This window comes from Phyllobates terribilis, unplaced genomic scaffold (genome assembly GCF_046119375.1).
Source record: "Phyllobates terribilis strain yellow unplaced genomic scaffold, ASM4611937v1 Scaffold_13__5_contigs__length_258822181, whole genome shotgun sequence".
NCBI lineage: Eukaryota > Metazoa > Chordata > Amphibia > Anura > Dendrobatidae > Phyllobates > Phyllobates terribilis.
The window spans coordinates 244,552,852-244,572,697 of record NW_027362773.1 but is presented as its reverse complement, the minus strand read 5'-3'; the positions used below and the strand labels follow the sequence as shown (position 1 = coordinate 244,572,697).

General features: G+C 45.0%; 1 protein-coding gene across 1 annotated transcript in view; it reads right to left on the bottom strand.

Annotated features, from left to right (window-relative positions):
- Positions 1-1,479: 1,479 nt before the first annotated feature.
- The window catches only part of ZNF423 (zinc finger protein 423), a 295,163-nt gene continuing 276,796 nt past the window's right edge, over positions 1,480-19,846 (bottom strand). Inside the window, exon 8 of the mRNA XM_073659374.1 lies at positions 1,480-2,165. Coding sequence (XP_073515475.1) covers positions 2,136-2,165 — 30 coding nt within the window. The 3' untranslated portion in view covers positions 1,480-2,135. The remainder of the gene's footprint in view (positions 2,166-19,846) is intronic.

The window sequence follows — 19,846 nt, the reverse complement described above, 5'->3', positions numbered from 1 at the left end:
CTGACAGCTGCTGTTCAGCTGCATTTACTTCATCCCAGGGGCGGACACAGACTGTAGTGGGCCCCTGTGCAAGAAATTTTTTGGGGCCCCCCCCGCCCTTCATAAGGCAACAAAGTTATGTAAACATAACCCCCCCATGTGCATCTCTCACCCCCCCATGTGCAGCTCACCCCCGTGCATCTCTCATCCCCCTCCGTGCATCTCTCATCCCCCTCCGTGCATCTCTCATCCACCCCCCGTGCATCTCTCATCCCCCCGTGCATCTCTCATCCACCCCCCGTGCATCTCTCATCTCTCCCCTCCCTCCCATGTGCATCTCTCATCCCCCCCGTGCATCTCTCACCCCCCCGTGCATCTCTCACCCCCCCGTGCATCTCTCATCCACCCCCCGTGCATCTCTCATCCCCCCATTGCATCTCTCATCCACCCCCCCATTGCATCTCTCATCCACCCCCCCGTGCATCTCTCACCCCCCCGTGCATCTCTCACCCCCCCGTGCATCTCTCATCTCTCCCCTCCCTCCCATGTGCATCTCTCATCTCTCCCCTCCCCCATGTGCATCTCTCATCTCTCCCCTCCCCCCATGTGCATCTCTCATCTCTCCCCTCCCCCCCATGTGCATCTCTCATCTCTCCCCTCCCCCATGTGCATCTCTCATCTCTCCCCTCCCCCCCATGTGGATCTCTCATCTCTCCCCTCCCCCATGTGCATCTCTCATCTCTCCCCTCCCCCCATGTGCATCTCCCATTCCCCCCACTCCTAGTTAATTGTATTTAAAAAAAAATAAAACTTGTTATACTTACCCCCATGCGATCCCTGCAGAATCCTGGCGCTCGTCCAAATCGCTGACACCAGGTTCTCCTGACTTCCGGCCATGTGACGGCGCCGTCACATGACCGGAAGTCAGGGGAATCATGAAGGTGCTGCCGCAGCAGCGCAGCGCTAAGATGTCCCGGACCCGGCGCTTAGCATGCGGCCGGGGGCCCCATGAGGAGAGAGACGCACAAGAGGGGGGCTCCGAGGGGGCTCCTACCGGCCGGGCCCCATACTGGAGTCAGGGCAGTCATGCCCTGATGGCGGCCCTGCTGGAGGCTGGAGGGGCCCCCTCTCCCCGCGGACCGGCTGAAAAACCCCAACGGCCCGGTCCTGGTCCGCGGTCCGGCGGTTGGGGACCTCTGGTTTAAAGGAATAGTAATCTTAGTGTATGTAAACTTTTGACTTTTGCCTTAAAACATTCCCTCTCTCTCATTATTCTGGCATTTGGCAAATATTAAAAATTATGGTAATCCTAATTGACCTAAAAACGGGAAAGGTTTATTCCGATTTCATGCCAGATATTGAGAAAAAGATGCATATGTGTCTTTTTATATTGTGTGTAAACTTCTGGTTTCAACTGTATATATATCATATACATAAACACACGCACATATTAATCATAAAACTGAAGCTGAGTGTTAGGAAGAGACAAGAACTTGAAGCTTTGGTTTTAAACTTATTTCCCTTTATTGAACTGTACTTTAGGTATTGCAAATCAGATAAAGTCACATTTAAAAAGCAGACCATCCAGTTGCTGATTATATTCAATATACCATCCTCTGTGAACCGACAAATCCAATCAAAGCATTACATTTCATTTTTTTTTTTTTTTTTTTTTTAAGTAAAAAAAAAAAAATAAAATAATCAAAAATAATAAAAATGGAATCGACAGCTGCCAATCCATCACATCACAAAACACACAACTAAAAAAATAGCAATTAAATGATGCTGCAAAAAAAATTAGAAAAAATAAAAATAACACTTCAAGCTTTGAACTATCAATATAATACAAGAAGCAACAAAAGACGACAACATTGGAACTGATTATTCTAACACTATAAATTCAGTCAGAAGCAGAAGCTCTAAAGAACACTAGTAAGAAGCAGGACAATAAAAAATACTGAGCATGAAATACTTTTAATCTCTCCCATTAATATTCATTTCCAGCTGCTTATAATAGCAGCGCCTCATGGCCAAATCATTAGAGTTTTACATCTGGGTTGCAAATGACACTTTGATTGGATGTAATGTTCAAATGGTTTTCCCCACTGTGCCTCCGTCAAGTCTTCTGCGGAGAGAAGTCCTGTAGTGCCACCGGCTCACTGTGCGTGCTGGCTCAACGTGTGGTTCTAAAGAGACGAAGAAAGGAGAAATGCATGAGGGGCGCAATAATAGAAAGCGTGCCCATACCCTCCTACTCAGTACCATTTATGAAGAGCTCCACATAAAAGCCTCTCATTTATTACAAAAAAAATAAATGATGGAACAAAAAAAAAAAAAAAAGCTAAAGCCGGTAAGGAATGGCTGCCAATATGACACTGACGTCTTTGTACTGATGCGGACATGAACACACATCACATTTTTGTCCCCTTGTTGCAGCCTTGTGCTGCCACCATGATCACAAATCATGCAGAGAGGAGATGAGAAATAAGTAACATTGGAAAAGGGAGAAACTCTACCCTGGAGGATTTGAAAAAAAAAAAAATCCCTTCCCATCACCTTCAGGCCGTGTGCCGTATTGTATCCTTTGTTCTCTGCAACAACTGGAGAGAGGGCTCCTTTGCCAGGAGAAAAGAAATTGGCAGAGAAGAGGTGTTTACAAGCTAGAAATGCCGGAGCAGATCCAGATGAATTCCAAACCGCTCTACAGCAACACATGTTCATTTTGGTGATAACCTCTTCGGTGCCAAAGCCGGTACCCGGACATATCCGGCAAAGAGACCCCTGCTCGCAAAAGGACCAGGACAGGATAATCGCTCTCTTCCCTTTCATCCTGTTCGGATTAAAACCAGGCAGGATTCTGATACTAGCCTTAGTCTAACAAACCACAATTCCGACTGTATACATAGAATTTATCGAGTGTCGAATAACTGCCCTATTTAGCACCATAGAGGAGATTATTAAAAAAAAAAGAGTATTAACCAATAAGATTCTGGTGAAGAAGGGACATGAATGTCGACAGGAGGGGCATCGGATTACCTAAATCCTATCTATACTAAACTCGGACTTTTTACACTAGAACTGCGCTCTGCAACTTTATGTTCTTTCTACTTTCATTCTGTAATTTCTATTGGAAAATCTTCAATATTCAGTTTAAAAAAAAAAAAAAAAAAAGAACTGCACTCTGCATCCATTGATTGTCTATAGGTCTACAGCAGGGAATGTCACACTAAAAAAACACACACAGGGCCAAAATAAAAAACTTGGACAAAGTTGCAGGCCAACCAGTGTATACAGTATACTGGGCCCCAAAAAGTCCTCCATAGAGTATAATGGGTTTCACATAGTCCTCCATACAGAATAATGGGCCCCACATAGTCCTCCATAGAGTATAATGGCCCCACATAGTCCTCCACAGAGTATAATGGCCTTACATAGTCCTCCATAGAGAATGACTATGGGCACCAGAGTCAATAAAAATATAAGAATTGACTGTAAGCGCCACAAGGCAACAATGTATCAGAGTCGGACATATCATTGGAGCAACCTGGTTGTAAGAGGGGAGGAGGCCACTACCACCTCCAAGCAGGAGGAATTGTGCATAGATATGTGCCATCAGTATGCAAAGGGCCCATGTACTTTTCCTGCACAGGGGGCCCTTTCTGCCAGTGCAATGTATACAATATAATAATATAAAAGAATATTTCAATTTCGGTTTTGAGTGACCAATTTGGACAGCTATGGGGGTTAAGCATTTTCTCCTTCCGTCCGTATGCATAAATTACAAGTGTAATCTGCAAAAGAAAGCTGATAGATGACACTCCATCACTGTAATGACATGTCCTTAATGAAAATTGTCTGGAGGAAATGGTTAACTAATGAACCTTCCATTCAGAGGGCTGTCTCTCCTGGGGAGCAGTGACCCCATTTAGGAGAAAAGGAATTTCTGGCGCTTTCTGTGCAGATGAGTGACCACTAGATGGCATACATAAAAGCCCAACACAGCTGTTATGGATCTCCCAAAATAAAAAGGGGACGGGGCGGTGAAAAAAATAAGATATAAATTAATTAGAACATACAATTTTTGGACATGCGGATTATTTTTAGATGTCATATTTATGAAGTGTAATTATTCAGTTTCTGGAGGAAAGAATATCTGTCCAATGCTTATATGTGACAAATGCAAGTAAACTTCACGTTTAGCATCCGCACAAGACAAATCCATACTCATTTAACTGGTGTCATTAAGAAAGATAATGCACAATCATCAGTAGATGAGGGGTGGGGGAGGACACAGGGTGAAAGCAGAACGACGGCATTAGGAATCGGTGCGGCGGCTGCGGCATTGATTGCACCGGGCAGGCAATAACGGCATGGTATGCGGCTCCAAATCTGATAATGAAGTGCTCAATGGGAACTCTGCTCTCTGGAACAATACAGAACCCCGGCATGCTCACATTATTAATATAGCAGTCTCAGAAGAGACACCCAGACCATTATTAATATAGCAGTCTCAGAAGAGACCGCCAGACTCGGGGGGGAAAAGCAAAGATAAGTAATGGGAGGATGAACTTGTTTAAAGAGTAACATAAAAGTCAAACAAATAAAAAAAGAAATAGAAAACAAATAAATGACTATAGAATTTTATACATATGCACAGCATAGATTATTCTTTTTGCCATTTTTTCCAACGGGTGATGAAAGCCACGCTCGTTGCCCCTTTGCAGTCAGACACGCATATTTTGTAGAGCAGTTTGACCGTCGTCCAAGAACCTAAGACTAACAGATGGCCTGTCTTAAAGCTTCATATGTTCACTAGTTTGCACTTCTGACAAACAGTACATGTACTCGAGAGTGTGCCATAAACCGCGCTGAATGAATATTCTGCTGCTATTTGGTTAATACACTTCATTAGGAGTAATAAGCAATGTTTCACATAAAGCAGGTGTGCTGCTGGCTGCCGCCTCGCTGCAGGTCTGTTGGAAACAGGCGGGCGCCGTATCGGCAACTTGCGATGGCTTCGTACTAGGGATAGTACCGTAGAGTTGTTTGGGATGAGCTGCGGATTGCATGGCTGCTGGCTCCATTACCTGCCTTATTTTGTGTGACCGAGGGGCTTGCAGACATCTGATAGATGCAGAATACCCTCCTTATAATGGCGTCTGAGGGATTGCATTGTTCTGGTTTACTATTAAAAGTTGTAAACATGATGGTATTGAATTGTATCCCTGCCCTGTAAACTATGCCAGGCGCCCATTTGGCACTGTACCCCAGAGTGCACCATGCCTCACCGGCAGCAGTACTTACTATACAGTAAAATCCTTCCTAAAATATCCCCATGACATCTTTTAGTCTGTACATATTTTTTTAATTTGTGTAACATGAAAAAACAAAAAAGGAATTCTGCTGGGGAAACTGTTAATGGAGAACTACTGTTTTTTTTTTTTAATTAAAACTTGGTCTTTAAAAGGGAATCCGTCAGTAAAAACGACTGTTTAAACCAAGCACAGGCGCTCGCGGTGCACCCTTGGAGTGACCAGGCAGTTCAGTGCACCTAGTTGTTTTCCATCCATCTCCGCCCTCCTCTTCCTTGATGACAGCTTGAGAAAGGTATAGATGGTTGTAATACAAGTAGGTGAGAAGGTGCAATAAATCATGTGGCCACGCCAAGGGGGTACTAAGCGTCTGTGCTTGGTACAAATAGGCATTTTAAAGGAGTTGCCCACTTTGGATAAACTTATTTTTTATTACAAGTGTCAGATATCACAGAGCGTCCTCAAGCAGACTCTGCAGCAAACATTCAGAATTTGCATAATTCTCATTAACATCAGTAGGCTGTCCACGTAATGCGAGGACATGGCGAACCCCCCAACAAAGCAGAGTGCAATGTTAAGCCCCCATACACACTGGATAAATTCAGCCAAATCTGCTGACTGTAGTAAGACTGGTGGACGAATGTACATGGGGGCATTCTGATAGATGTCAGCAGTAGGAAGGATCGGGCATAGGAAATTGTAGTCTGATTCTTTTGTTCTCAAAGGACATAGGCTTAATTCCCTCTACACATGCACGCTCAACCAGGATTAGTCCCCTCTACACGTGCACGCTCATCCAGGATTAGTCCCCTCTACACGTGCACGCTCATCCAGTATTAGTCCCCTCTACACGTGCACGCTCATCCAGTATTAGTCCCCTCTACACGTGCACGCTCATCCAGTATTAGTCCCCTCTACACATGCACGCTCATCCAGGATTAGTCCCCTCTACACATGCACGCTCATCCAGGATTAGTCCCCTCTACACATGCACGCTCATCCAGGTTAGTCCCCTCTACACGTGCACGCTCAACCAGGATTAGTCCCCTCTACACGTGCACGCTCATCCAGGATTAGTCCCCTCTACACGTGCACGCTCATCCAGGATTAGTCCCCTCTACACGTGCACGCTCATCCAGGATTAGTCCCCTCTACACGTGCACGCTCATCCAGGATTAGTCCCCTCTACACATGCACGCTCATCCAGGATTAGTCCCCTCTACACATGCACGCTCATCCAGGATTAGTCCCCTCTACACATGCACGCTCATCCAAGATCAGTCCACTCTACACATGCACTCACATCCAGGATCAGTCCCCTCTACACATGCACGCTCATCCAGGTTAGTCCCCTCTACACGTGCACGCTCATCCAGGTTAGTCCCCTCTACACGTGCACGCTCATCCAGGATTAGTCCCCTCTACACGTGCACGCTCATCCAGGATTAGTCCCCTCTACACATGCACGCTCATCCAGGATTAGTCCCCTCTACACATGCACGCTCATCCAGGATTAGTCCCCTCTACACATGCACGCTCATCCAGGATCAGTCCCCTCTATACATGCACGCTCATCCAGGATCAGTCCCCTCTACACATGCACGCTCAACCAGGATCAGTCCCCTCTACCCATGCACGCTCAGCCAGGATCAGTCCCCTCTACACATGCACGCTCATCCAGGATTAGTCCCCTCTACACATGCACGCTCATCCAGGATTAGCCCCCTCTACACATGCATGCTCATCCAGGTTAGTCCCCTCTACAAATGCATGCTCATCCAAGTTAGTCCCCTCTACACATGCATGCTCATCCAGGTTAGTTCCTTCTACACATGCACGCTCATCCAGGATTAGCCCCCTTTACACATGCACGCTCATCCAGGATTAGCCCCCTCTACACATGCACGCTCATCCAGGATTAGCCCCCTCTACACATGCACGCTCATCCGGGATTAGTCCCCTCTACACATGCACGCTCATCCGGGATTAGCCCCCTCTACACATGCATGCTCATCCAGGTTAGTCCCCTCTACAAATGCACGCTCATCCAGGTTAGTCCCCTCTACACATGCACGCTCATCCAGGTTAGTCCCCTCTACACATGCACGCTCATCCAGGTTAGTCCCCTCTACACATGCACGCTCATCCAGGATTAGTCCCCTCTACACATGTACGCTCATCCAGGATTATTCCCCTCTACACATGCACGCTCATCCAGGATTAGTCCCCTCTACACATGCACGCTCATACAGGATTAGTCCCCTCTACACATGAACGCTCATACAGGATTAGTCCCCTCTACAAATGCACGCTCATCCAGGATTAGTCCCCTCTACACATGTACGCTCATCCAGGATTAGTCCCCTCTACACATGTACGCTCATCCAGGATTAGTCCCCTCTACACATGTACGCTCATCCAGGATTATTCCCCTCTACACATGCACGCTCATCCAGGATTAGTCCCCTCTACACATGCACGCTCATCCAGGTTAGTCCCCTCTACAAATGCATGCTCATCCAGGTTAGTCCCCTCTACACATGCATGCTCATCCAGGTTAGTCCCCTCTACACATGCATGCTCATCCAGGTTAGTCCCCTCTACACATGCACGCTCATCCAGGATTAGTCCCCTCTACACATGCACGCTCATCCAGGATTAGTCCCCTCTACACATGCATGCTCATACAGGATTAGTCCCCTCTACACATGAACGCTCATACAGGATTAGTCCCTTCTACACATGCACGCTCATACAGGATTAGTCCCCTCTACACATGCACGCTCATCTGGGATTATTCCCCTCTACACATGCACGCTCATCCGGGATTAGTCCCCTCTACACATGCACACTCATCTGGGATTAGCCCCCTCTACAAATGCATGCTCATCCAGGTTAGTCCCCTCTACACATGCATGCTCATCCAGGTTAGTCCCCTCTACCCATGCATGCACACTCATCTAGGATTAGTCCCCTCTACACATGCACGCTCATCCAGGTTAGTCCCCACTACACATGCACGCTCATCCAGGATTAGTCCCCTCTACACATGCACGCTCATCCAGAATTAGTCCCCTCTACACATGCACGCTCATCCAGGTTAGTCCCCTCTACACATGCACGCTCATCCAGGATTAGTCCCCACTACACATGCACGCTCATCCAGGATTAGTCCCCTCTACACATGCACGCTCATCCAGAATTAGTCCCCACTACACATGCACGCTCATCCAGAATTAGTCCCCACTACACATGCACGCTCATCCAGGTTAGTACCCTCTACAAATGCATGCTCATCCAAACCAAGTCACAAATGGTAATAAAAAATGAAGTCCAGAGAGAAGATACAATGTATACATGGACATGTGCAAACTGCTATAAATGGAGTCTGGAGAGCGACTAACATTATATCTAGCAACTAATATAATCTCGTATCTCCGACTTTAAAAAGTAGAAGCCTAGCAACAGCACTAAGTAAGCCGGGTAGATCAGTTTTATGGACTCTGAACAATTACAGAACATAACAGACTCTGTGTGGGAGGGAAGAGTCACGTCACTGAGCAAATTTACTTCAGTTTCTGAACAGAATTACTTTTTACTTTTAAATAGAGGGTTTAACTAGAGGTATTTAAGAATCGCCAAATCAATGTTACACAAACTTTCAGCACTTGCATAAGTTTTTATTGCAGAATTACTAGCTCTGAGCCGTTTGCTCCTTCATATCTCCCAGATGGGACCCTTTTTTAATTCCTAATTAGTGGGCCGGCATTTAAGCTGCCACCCCATGTAATCTTGCAGTTTTCACATTGACCACTGGGGCTATGTTAGACCCATATTACCTGTCGTTTCTGGAGTTTTCAGCAGGCTCGTTATCAGCAGAGGCAGGATTACAATGACAGGTAAATCCTGTACACACAGCTGATAACACATGAGCCACCATTCACAACAGGTGATGTCACACCTGACCCTGCTCCTCCTTTGCGATGACCTTTGCACATTAGATGTGCCAATACAAAAGAAAGAGTCAGTCTATTGCTGCTAATGTACATGTGCATTTCCTGAAACAACAGGAAGTATCTAGAATAGCCTTGTACTGATGTGAAAATTGCTAGATTTCTAATTAGTACTTTTAATAAATAAAAATATACATGTTACACACAGATTCGATTTATTTTCTGATGACACAACCCTATAACATATGGTGTTTTCTGACATTTCAGGGTGTTTTACACAAGGTGTTAAGAGAGATATGTAATAATCAGGACAACATCACATCAGTGCGCCGGTGGTAAGCCAGATCAGAGAATACATTCCTTTACGTTCAAGTGGAAAAAAGGGGTAAAACAGGCGTGAACTGTCAGTAAATAATCCCTGCTGTGTTCAGAAATGCATTAAATACAAAGTGAAGCGGCCTGTCAGAATGATTATGCATCTCTGTCCTCATTCATGTTACCGCAGCTCTTCTGGTTCTAAACGCTTTCCTTCGCTCGGCGACAAGGTAAAGACTTCATAATTACCAGTGTAAAGGTGACCTGGAGGCTACCGCTGCCGTCATGTCAGGCACCAATTCATGGAAAATAGAATAAGGAAGAATACTAGTCAATGGAATCCTTCATCAGGCCGCCAGATCTGAGAGCAGCATAATGTACAGACAGAGACCCTGATTACAGTGATGTGTCACTTGCTGTAGTCTACTTAAAATCTCTGTATCAGCTGGAGATTATCACTGGAGGACTAGTAAACCCGCTGCCATGTAGTCAAGCCCCGCCCCCACCACTGATTGGCAGCTTTGCACAGTGTACACAGAAAGCAGCCAATTAGAAGTGTGGGCGGGGTTATGCAGGGCTCAGCATTTAGAGTACTGCTAGATCTACAGCAGAAAAAACTATGATTTTATTAAAACTGCAGCAAGCAGCCCAGTAAGTGACAAATGCCCCTACATTATGCGGTTCTCCGATAGGGTTGCAAAAAGCTGGTGACAAGATTCCCTTTAAGCTTCTCATTCACTTTTTTGGGGAAATAAATGAAGTCATGACATAACTCAAACCGCCAGCACTCCGATGGCCTGTATGCGCATCACTGAAATGTGCGAGGCCAGCAGACAAATTATTATTTATTATTATTATAGCACCATTTATTCCATGGCGCTTTAAATGTGACAAATATAGTGTGTCCGTGTGCTGGTAAAAAAAAAAAAAAAAAGATTGTGAAACACAGACGTGTGAAAGAGGCCTCATAATGGAGATTTGTAAAAAGTGTTTTTTCTGTGGACATCATGCACTTATTTTTACTTATTTATATAGAACATAAAAATGCTGCAAAGCGCCGAAATTAGAGACTAAACAACAAGAATAAAATAATAAATATTTCTCCAGGTCCTTTCCAACACTTTACTGTTTTACCTTTATTTTTAATGAAGACCCCAGTCAGCGGCCGTCAGCTTTTCTGGTCAGTGCCTTCAATTGGAATGTAAATGCATCTACTAAATATTTAACGTAGGAACAACGGCGGTAATAAGTCTTCCTAGCATTATGCTAATGTAACATCATTTCGATGTCATCCGGCCTTCCAAGCAAATGCAACCAAATTGCAGTTAAGCCTGAATTAATTCAGTAAACCGCTGCAAAGCATGTCAGAGGGCATTACAGGAAACATGGAGCACTTAATGGATTTATCCGTTCTGCTGCATTGCTGGGATACAGCTATTGCTCTACTGCAAGAAAACGGGGTAGAAAACATCAACACAACTTTTTTTCCCCCCTTTAATGCATCATTTCTTTAATTATTTGCTCCATAATGTTTGTCAAATACCAACATCGCATTTTTATAGCATATGAAAATTTACGCAAATTGTGGACAGAAGTCCATGTCCCAGGCTGGGAATACAGGAGTCTATCGTTTGTCTTTCCCTCAAAAGAAAAGAGGGCGCCGTTGAATGATTTTGCTTGGCTTGACGAGCTGCTTACTTTGTATGACTGCGGAGCAAACACAACATTTAACAAGAAAAAAACGTACATCAGATTTTTGTAAGCCACTGGAAGCGTCTTCAGCTGCCTTGGGAAATGTTCCTCACCACAGTGTTTTCAATGCAGAAAGTCTCAAGAGAGAGTTGACACAGAGAGAACTGAGAAAATCAGAAAACAAGGTATGACTGACGCCGAGCGCACCCAACAAAGGAGTAACGGGTGCGGTGTGATCGCCGGGGGATCGAGTTATACGAATGGATGTCAATATCGACTTCTCACAATTTTACTCCAAGAATTTTTTTTTTAGCTACAGTAAGAAAATGTTACGGAAGCTTCTTAATCACTAATATAATGCAACTGCTATTGTGGAAAACCATGCCGGCTGTCAGGCATCAGGACCACAATGTTGAAAAATCGCCAGCACCAGTAGTGGAGCAAACAGAATTGTGTCCTCCCAACCATCAGAGCTTCTCTTCAAGTTGAGGAAAATTGTTACCTCTAGGAATTGTTCTGTTCTTTGCCCTTCGTTTCAGCAGAACACTGGTTAATCATTTCTGGTTCTGAGTTGCTGATGACCCCATCTGGCCTGCTATTTAAACCCAGTCAGATCTCACACTCATTGCCTGGTGATCAAGTTATTTCCTTCCCGGTTCCGTTTGTTTGTATTGTTGCTTTTGCTATTAATTGTTCTTCCATTGTTCCTGACCAGGTTTCTCTCTAGTCCTTTGGATACCAAGTGGAGTACTTGAAGTTCTACTCTTTTTCCTGTTTACCCTCCACTCACATTCTCTGACCAACTGCATCCCATCTGACCTCCGTGCACCTGATCACAACTTTAGTCTTTGAGAACACTTATGCTTTGCATTGAAGTCCCCATCATAGTCCCCTGTGCAGTGACTGAAAGAGGAAAAAACTGGGAAATCTTTTAGCCTCCGCACCCCAGTCAGTGCCAATCGGATTGTGACGTAGAAGATGCTCTTTCTGGTAGAGGACGGGTCGGTGCCAATCGGATTGCGGCTTAGAAGATGCACTTTCCGGTAGAGGACGGGTCAGTGCCAAACAGATTGTGGATTAGAAGATGCACTTTCCGGTAGAGAACGGGTCAGTGCCAATTGGATTGTGGTGTAGAAGATGCACTTTCCGGTAGAGGACAAGTCAGTGCCAATAGGATTGTGGTATAGAAGATGCACTTTCCGGTAGAGGACGGGTCAGCGCCAATCGGATTGTGGTGGAGAAGATGCACTTTCTGGTAGAGGACAAGTCAGTGCCAATAGGATTGTGGCTTAGAAGATGCACTTTCCGATAGAGGAAGGGTCAGTGCCAATCAGATTGTAGATTAAAAGATGCACTTTCTGGTAGAGGATGGGTCAGTGCCAATCGGAATGTGGCGTAGAAGATGCACTTTCTGATAGAGGAAGGGTCAGTGCCAATCAGATTGTAGATTAAAAGATGCACTTTCTGGTAGAGGATGGGTCAGTGCCAATCAGAATTTGGCATAGAAGATGCACTTTCCGGTAGAGGACGGGTCAGTGCCAATCAGATTGTGGCGTAGAAGATGCACTTTCCGGTAGAGGACAGGTCAGTGCCAATCGGATTGTGGTGTAGAAGATGCACTTTCCGGTAGAGGATGGGTCAGTGACAATTGGATTTAGTTGATGCACTTTCCGATAGAGGATGGGTCAGTGGCAATCAGATTGTGGATTAGAAGATGCAATTTCCGGTAGAGGACGGGTCAGTGCCAATAGGATCGTGGTATAGAAGATGCACTTTCTGGTAGAGGACAGGTCAGTGACAATTGGATTTTGGCTTAGAAGATGCACTTTCCGGTGGAGGACGGATCAGTGACAATCGGATTGTGGCTTAGAAGATGAACTTTCCGGTAGAGGACAAGTCAGTGCCAATCGGATTGTGGCGTAGAAGATGCACTTTCCAGTAGAGGACGGGTCAGTGCCAATCGGATTGTGGTGTAGAAGATGCACTTTTCCAGTAGCAGTCGGGTCAGTGCCAATCAGAATTTGGCATAAAAGATGCACTTTCCGGTAGACGAAAGGAGCCATATAATATGGATACAGTGGAAGACTAGGACCAATAAACAATTTGTACAGAAAATTTGGATAGGGGCGATCATCTGAAAAAGATCATTAGATTAACTTATACACTGTAGATACAAGCTATGATCTACATACAGATCTAATTCTTGCACTCTCCTTCATGCTTCTTCCAGGTAAATATTTTCCCAATTCTAAAAACAATGACACTAGTACTGGCACTGGTCTAGTTACAGCAGATGTAGAACACGTAAGGACCTACTAAAGGAGCCATTGTTTCCTAACCGCCTACTAGAATGACTGAACTATTGCTTTAGTCTAGAACTAAGCACAATGTAGACCAAGTTGCCAACTGTTTGTTAATTCATACATTGTGTGAACAAACACAGGTGGACTTTCGGATTGCATTTATGGAATTAAACTGGGGTTGCCTAACAAACATTTATTACCAAGCCACATGATACATCATTTTGATCCATAAAAGCTTCCATCAATCAAGAGAACTGGGATCGGCTATTTCCATTGGCCCAAAAGTCATTAAATGAAATGGTAGTGCAAAAGCGTGACCATTCCTTCATGAGAATAGTCGGCCAGTGTGCCCCATTGGAATGATCGCTGGGACCCCACCAATGGGATGCACAATGATCACACAATAATCTTGTAGATAGGTCATAAATGTTATTTGTCGGCCATCCCCTTTAGTGCTACAAGAGGATGGTGGCAAACCTACTCCCTGATCACTGGAGAATAAATGTCAACGTTGACAAATCCCTAGTCTTAAAGGGGGCTCTCCATTACTTTTCTATGGATGACTTATATTCATTGGGATAAGCCATCAATATCACATCAGTGGGGTTAAGACATTTGGCACCCCCACTGATCAGCTGTTTCCAAAGCTGACAACAGCCGAATGTTATCAGTTGTGGTGCCGAACAGCACAGCGCCATCGACTGTACAGAGGCCACAGTGGGGTACTGCAGATCCAATTCATTCAAATAAGCGCAAATGTACTGTACTCACCCCCTGGCACCAGGAACAGCTGATCATTGGGGGGTTCCAGGTGCCGCACCCCCAACGATCTGATATTGATGACCTATCTGAAGGAGGGTTCATCAGTATAACAGTAGTGGACAACTCTTTTAAGGCTGTCATATATAAATGACTAAAGTCGCCAAACTCACAGATAGAAACCAGAGTAGATGACCGCCTAATTTATATAAGGTCCTCCTGACTCTTTCCCGTTAAATGAGGTCGGGGGAGAGAAGGATCTAACCTGTTGGATTTCCAACAGAAGATCCCTTTGTTCCCTGTGAGATAAGCCGCTGCCGGGGAAGTCAAAGAGAACATAGGAACTCTTGGTCGCGCTGAGTATCCCTGTGTATGGGTGGGCTATTTAATGCATATGGGGGCCTTTAAAGGTAATCTGTGAGCAAGTTTTTGCTAATTAATCTGAGGGCAGCATGGTATAGGAACAGAGACCCTGATTCCAGCAATGTGTCACTTACTAGGCTGTGATGCAGTTTCAATACAATAACTGTTTTATCAGCAGGAGATCATCACTGCTGGGCTAGGTCATCCGTGCAAGGCAGTGTCTAATCTGTGTAAACCCGCCCCGCCACTAATTGGCAGCTTTTTCTGTACACTGTGCCCAATCAGTGGTGAGGGTGGGGATATACACAGCTCAGCACTGCTACACTTACAGCAGAGAAAACAGAGATTCTATCAAAACTGCACCAAGCAGCCGTTAAGTGATATAACGCTGGAATCAGGCTCTCTGCCCCTACATCATGCTGCTCTCAAATTTAAGCACCAAACATACATTTTTTTTAAAAAATGTATACCTATTCCTTTATTTAGATTAGTTTATGTCCTGCAGGTAGTGGTGATAACGCTTCTATCGAGGATCGCGCTCCATTATATCTTGCTGATAGCATAATCTGACTCTCTGATGGCAAATCTGTTTTCACTAAATGAAAGATATTTGCGCTTGTTTGTCAGGACAAAAAGTCAATAATGCCAACAGTGTGAGCGAACAAGAGGCTTTTTTTTTAGCTTATGAGCAACAACGGTAGCACAGGCAGAATAAAACGTTGAAGGCTACATCTCCTTTACTGCAGACAAGAACCTCACCAAGAATAAATAAATAATTGATGTGACCAGGGATATATGTGCGGATACTGCTACGGCTCGGCTTTCCAGAACACATTGGGCAGGTATGGAGAACATTCCTACCAGAAAACCCGCTCCACCCTTTCACCCCAAATGGTTTCTGTGCTAATTATAAGTTTCAGCAATTCCAAAGTGCCGGAGAACGGTAGAAGAATACGTTCCAGAGACAAACCTAATTTGCTGTGATGAATTGTGTGCATGCTTCGCTGATCAAAACTGCAGCTGAGACATATTATATTTAATGATCTAGACATTTCTTGTAAAAACACTCAGATATATATTATGTCTGGATAAGCAGCAGAGCTTTATTCCAAGAGAAATCAAATAAGCAAAGGATTGCAGGAGGGAAACCGTCACAATTCTTCTTTTCCAAAACAGAAAAATGCTTTTGCCAATGACTAGAAATATCTAGTACTCCGGGCCCAGAATCAGAATCTGAAGCCAATCAATGCTTGAGCAGTGACCGAACCTATAGACCATGTGTGGTGGAAAATACGATCTACAATCATAGGAACCAGAAGGAGCAATGCTGCTACCAAGAGACCATGGCTCCAAGAAACTCAATATATTGCAAGTCAACCAGACTCCTACAGTGCAGATATGATGCCATTTAAAGGGAATCTGTCAGTAGGCTCCACCCTCCTAAGTAGTCTATATGGGCATGTACAGTGCTGGCCAAAAGTATTGGCACCCCTGCAATTCTGTCAGATAATACTCAGTTTCTTCCTGAAAATGATTGCAATCACAAATTCTTTGGTATTATTATCTTCATTTAATTGGTCTTCAATGAAAAAAACACAAAAAGAATTGTCCTAAAGCCAAATTGGATATAATTCCACACCAAACCTAAAAAAGGGGGTGGACAAAAGTATTGGCACCCTTTGAAAAATCATGTGATGCTTCTCTAATTCGTGTAATTAACAGCACCTGTAACTTACCTGTGGCACCTAACAGGTGTTGGCAATAACAATCACACTTGCAGCCAGTTAACATGGATTAAAGTTGACTCAACCTCTGTCCTGTGTCCTTGTGTGAACCACATTGAGCATGGAGAAAAGAAAGAAGACCAAAGAACTGTGAGGACTTGAGAAACCAAATTGTGAGGAAGCATGAGCAATCTCAAGGCTACAAGTCCATCTCCAAAGACCTGAATGTTCCTGTGCCTTCCGTGCGCAGTGTCATCAAGAAGTTTAAAGCCCATGGCACTGTGGCTAACCTCCCTAGATGTGGACGGAAAAGAAAAATTGACGAGAGATTTCAACGCAAGATTGTGCGGATGGTGGATAAAGAACCTCGACTAACATCCAAACAAGTTCAAGCTGCCCTGCAGTCCGAGAGTACAACAGTGTCAACCCGTACTATCCGTCGGCGTCTGAATGAAAAGGGACTGTATGGTAGGATACCCAGGAAGACCCCACTTCTTACCCCGAGACATAAAAAAGCCAGGCTGGAGTTTGCCAAAACTTACCTGAGAAAGCCTAAAACATTTTGGAAGAATGTTCTCTGGTCACATGAGACAAAAGTAGAGCTTTTTGGGAAAAAGCATCAACATAGCGTGTACAGGAAAAAAAAAAAAAAGAGGCATTCAAAGAAAAGAACACGGTCCCTACAGTCAAACATGGCGGAGGTTCCCTGATGTTTTGGGGTTGCTTTGCTGCCTCTGGCACTGGACTGCTTGACTGTGTGCATGGCATTATGAAGTCTGAAGACTACCAACAAATTTTGCAGCATAATGTAGGGCCCAGTGTGAGAAAGCTGGGTCTCCCTCAGAGGTCATGGGTCTTCCAGCAGGACAATGACCCAAAACACACTTCCAAAAGCACTATAAAATGGTTTGAGAGAAAGCACTGGAGACTTCTAAGGTCGCCAGCAATGAGTCCAGACCTGAATCCCATAAAACAACTGTGGAGAGATCTCAAAATGGCAGTTTGGAGAAGGCACCCTTCAAATATCAGGGACCTGGAGCAGTTTGCCAAAGAAGAATGGTCTACAATTCCAGCAGAGCATTGTAAGAAACTCATTGATGGTTACAGGAAGCGGTTGTTCGCAGTTATTTTGGCTAAAAGTTGTGCAACCAAGTATTAGGCTGAGGGTGCCAATACTTTTGTCCGGCCCTTTTTTGGAGTTTTGTGTGAAATGATCAATGATTTGATTTTTGCTTCATTCTCTTTTGTGTTTTTACCTTGCAAGCAAATTAAATGAAGATAATAAGACCAAAGAATTTGTGATTGCAATCATTTTCAGGAAGAAACTGAGTATTATCTGACAGAATTGCAGGGGTGCCAATACTTTTGGCCAGCAGTGTAGGTGTCACAGGTGTGTCAGATGTGATAGACAGTCGCTCTGCATCTGGCTGCAGAAGGTCACTGCGTTTGGCATTGCAGACGTCCTCCCAAATCCTTCTCACTTTTGGACCCAGCAGCAACCTCCCTCCTGCTATGATTGGCACACCTGGTCTGGGTGTTTATAAACGCTCAGTCTGCTGCAGATAGTCGCCGGTGATATTTACATTTCCCCTTGTGAAGGTGTGGAGCTACAGCAGTCGGCTAGCTTCCTCCCTAGTGCCCTTGGAGGACAATCGGTGTTAACTCTTTGGTGTCTGCTTAAGCTAAGTTTTCCCCTTTAATTTGTCTCCCTTGTGGTCTTTAGTTTATAGTGGGGACTGACCAGTGCTCACCCCCCCTTATCTAGGGCCTAGCTCTAGGGTTATACAGGGCTTTGGTGTTGGAGGCTCAGGTGGCCGCCCTTGCCTCCTGCCCTTCAGGAAGGTTATCTGTACCATCTAATCTGCGTCGCAAAGTAATTAAGGAGCATCACAACTCTGTGCTCTGCTGGTCATCCAGGTGGTAAACTACTGCGGACCTCCTTTCTCGTCATTTTTGGTGGCCGGGGTTGCATCGGGATGTGGTTGAACACATACCTGCTTGTAGCATTTGCGCACGTTCCAAAGTATCGCATACCCGTCCGACTGGTTCTCTTCTTTCGCTACCTATTCCTAGTAGGCCATGGACACACTTGTCTATGGATTTTATTACTGACCTACCGGTTTCTGCAGGCAAAACTGTGGTTCTGGTGGTTGCAGATAGGTTCAGTAAAATGGTTCACTTCGTCGCATTACGGGCACTTCCGAATGCCAAGACTTGCTCAGGTGGTTATTATAACGGAGATCGTAAAGCTTCACGGGGTTCCCGCCGATGTGGTGACAGATCGGGGAACCCAGTTTGTTTCCAAGTTCTGGAAAGCGTTCTGCTCTCGACTGGGGGGGCAGCTATCCTTTTCCTCTGCCTTTCAGCCTCAGTTGAAAGGTCAGACCGAGTGCGTTAATCAGAATTTGGAGACTTAACTCAGGTGTTTTGTCTCCGAAAATCAGAAGGATTGGGCATCCTACTTACCACTGGCAGAATTTGCTATTAATAATAATCGTCAAGAATCTACCGGCAGGTCACCGTTCTTTGGTGCATACAGTTACCATCCACAGTTTGGTACTTTTAGTGGGGGAGGGGCTTCAGGAGTTCCTGAGGAGGAACGGTTTGCTTAGTCGATCTCCTCGGTGTGGCGGAGGGGGGGTGGGTTCTGAGTAATTTGAAGATCATGGGAGACAGGTATAAAAGAATGGCTGACAGGAGACGCTTGCCAGGTCCGGACCTGAATGTGATTGACTACAGTACAGACCAAAAGTTTGGACACACCTTCTCATTTAAAGATTTTTCTGTATTTTCATGACTATGAAAACTGTACATTCACACTGAAGGCATCAAAACTATAAATTAACACATGTGGAATTATATACTTAACAAAAAAGTGTGAAACAACTGAAAATATGTCTTATATTCTAGGTTCTTCAAAGTAGCCACCTTTTGCTTTGATGACTGCTTTGCAGTCCACTGGAAGGGTTATGGTCCAAAGGAAAGGATGTGAGTTTCAGCATCAGATGTGAATGCTCCCAGGCTGGTTCGTTCATTCCACACCTCTTATCCTGAGAAACCCGGTCCTGAGTGTGCGGAGGCCACTCGTGGAAGGGGGGGTACTGTCACAGGTATGTCAGATGTGACAGACAGTCGCTCTGCATCTGGCTGCAAAAGATCACTGCGTTAGGCATTGCAGGCGTCTTCCTAAATCCTTCTCACTTTTGGACCCAGCGGCAACCTCCCTCCTTCTCTGATTGACACACCTGGACTGGGCATTTAGAAACTCTCAGTCTGCTGCAGGGAGTTGCCGGTGATATTCACATTTCCCCTTGTGAATGCTTGGAGCTACAGCAGTCGGCTAACTTCCTCTCTGGTGCCCTTGGAGGACGTTTGGTGTTATCTCTCTGGCGTCTACTCAAGCTAAGTTTTCCCCCTTTGTTTGTCTCCCTTGTTGTCTTTAGTTC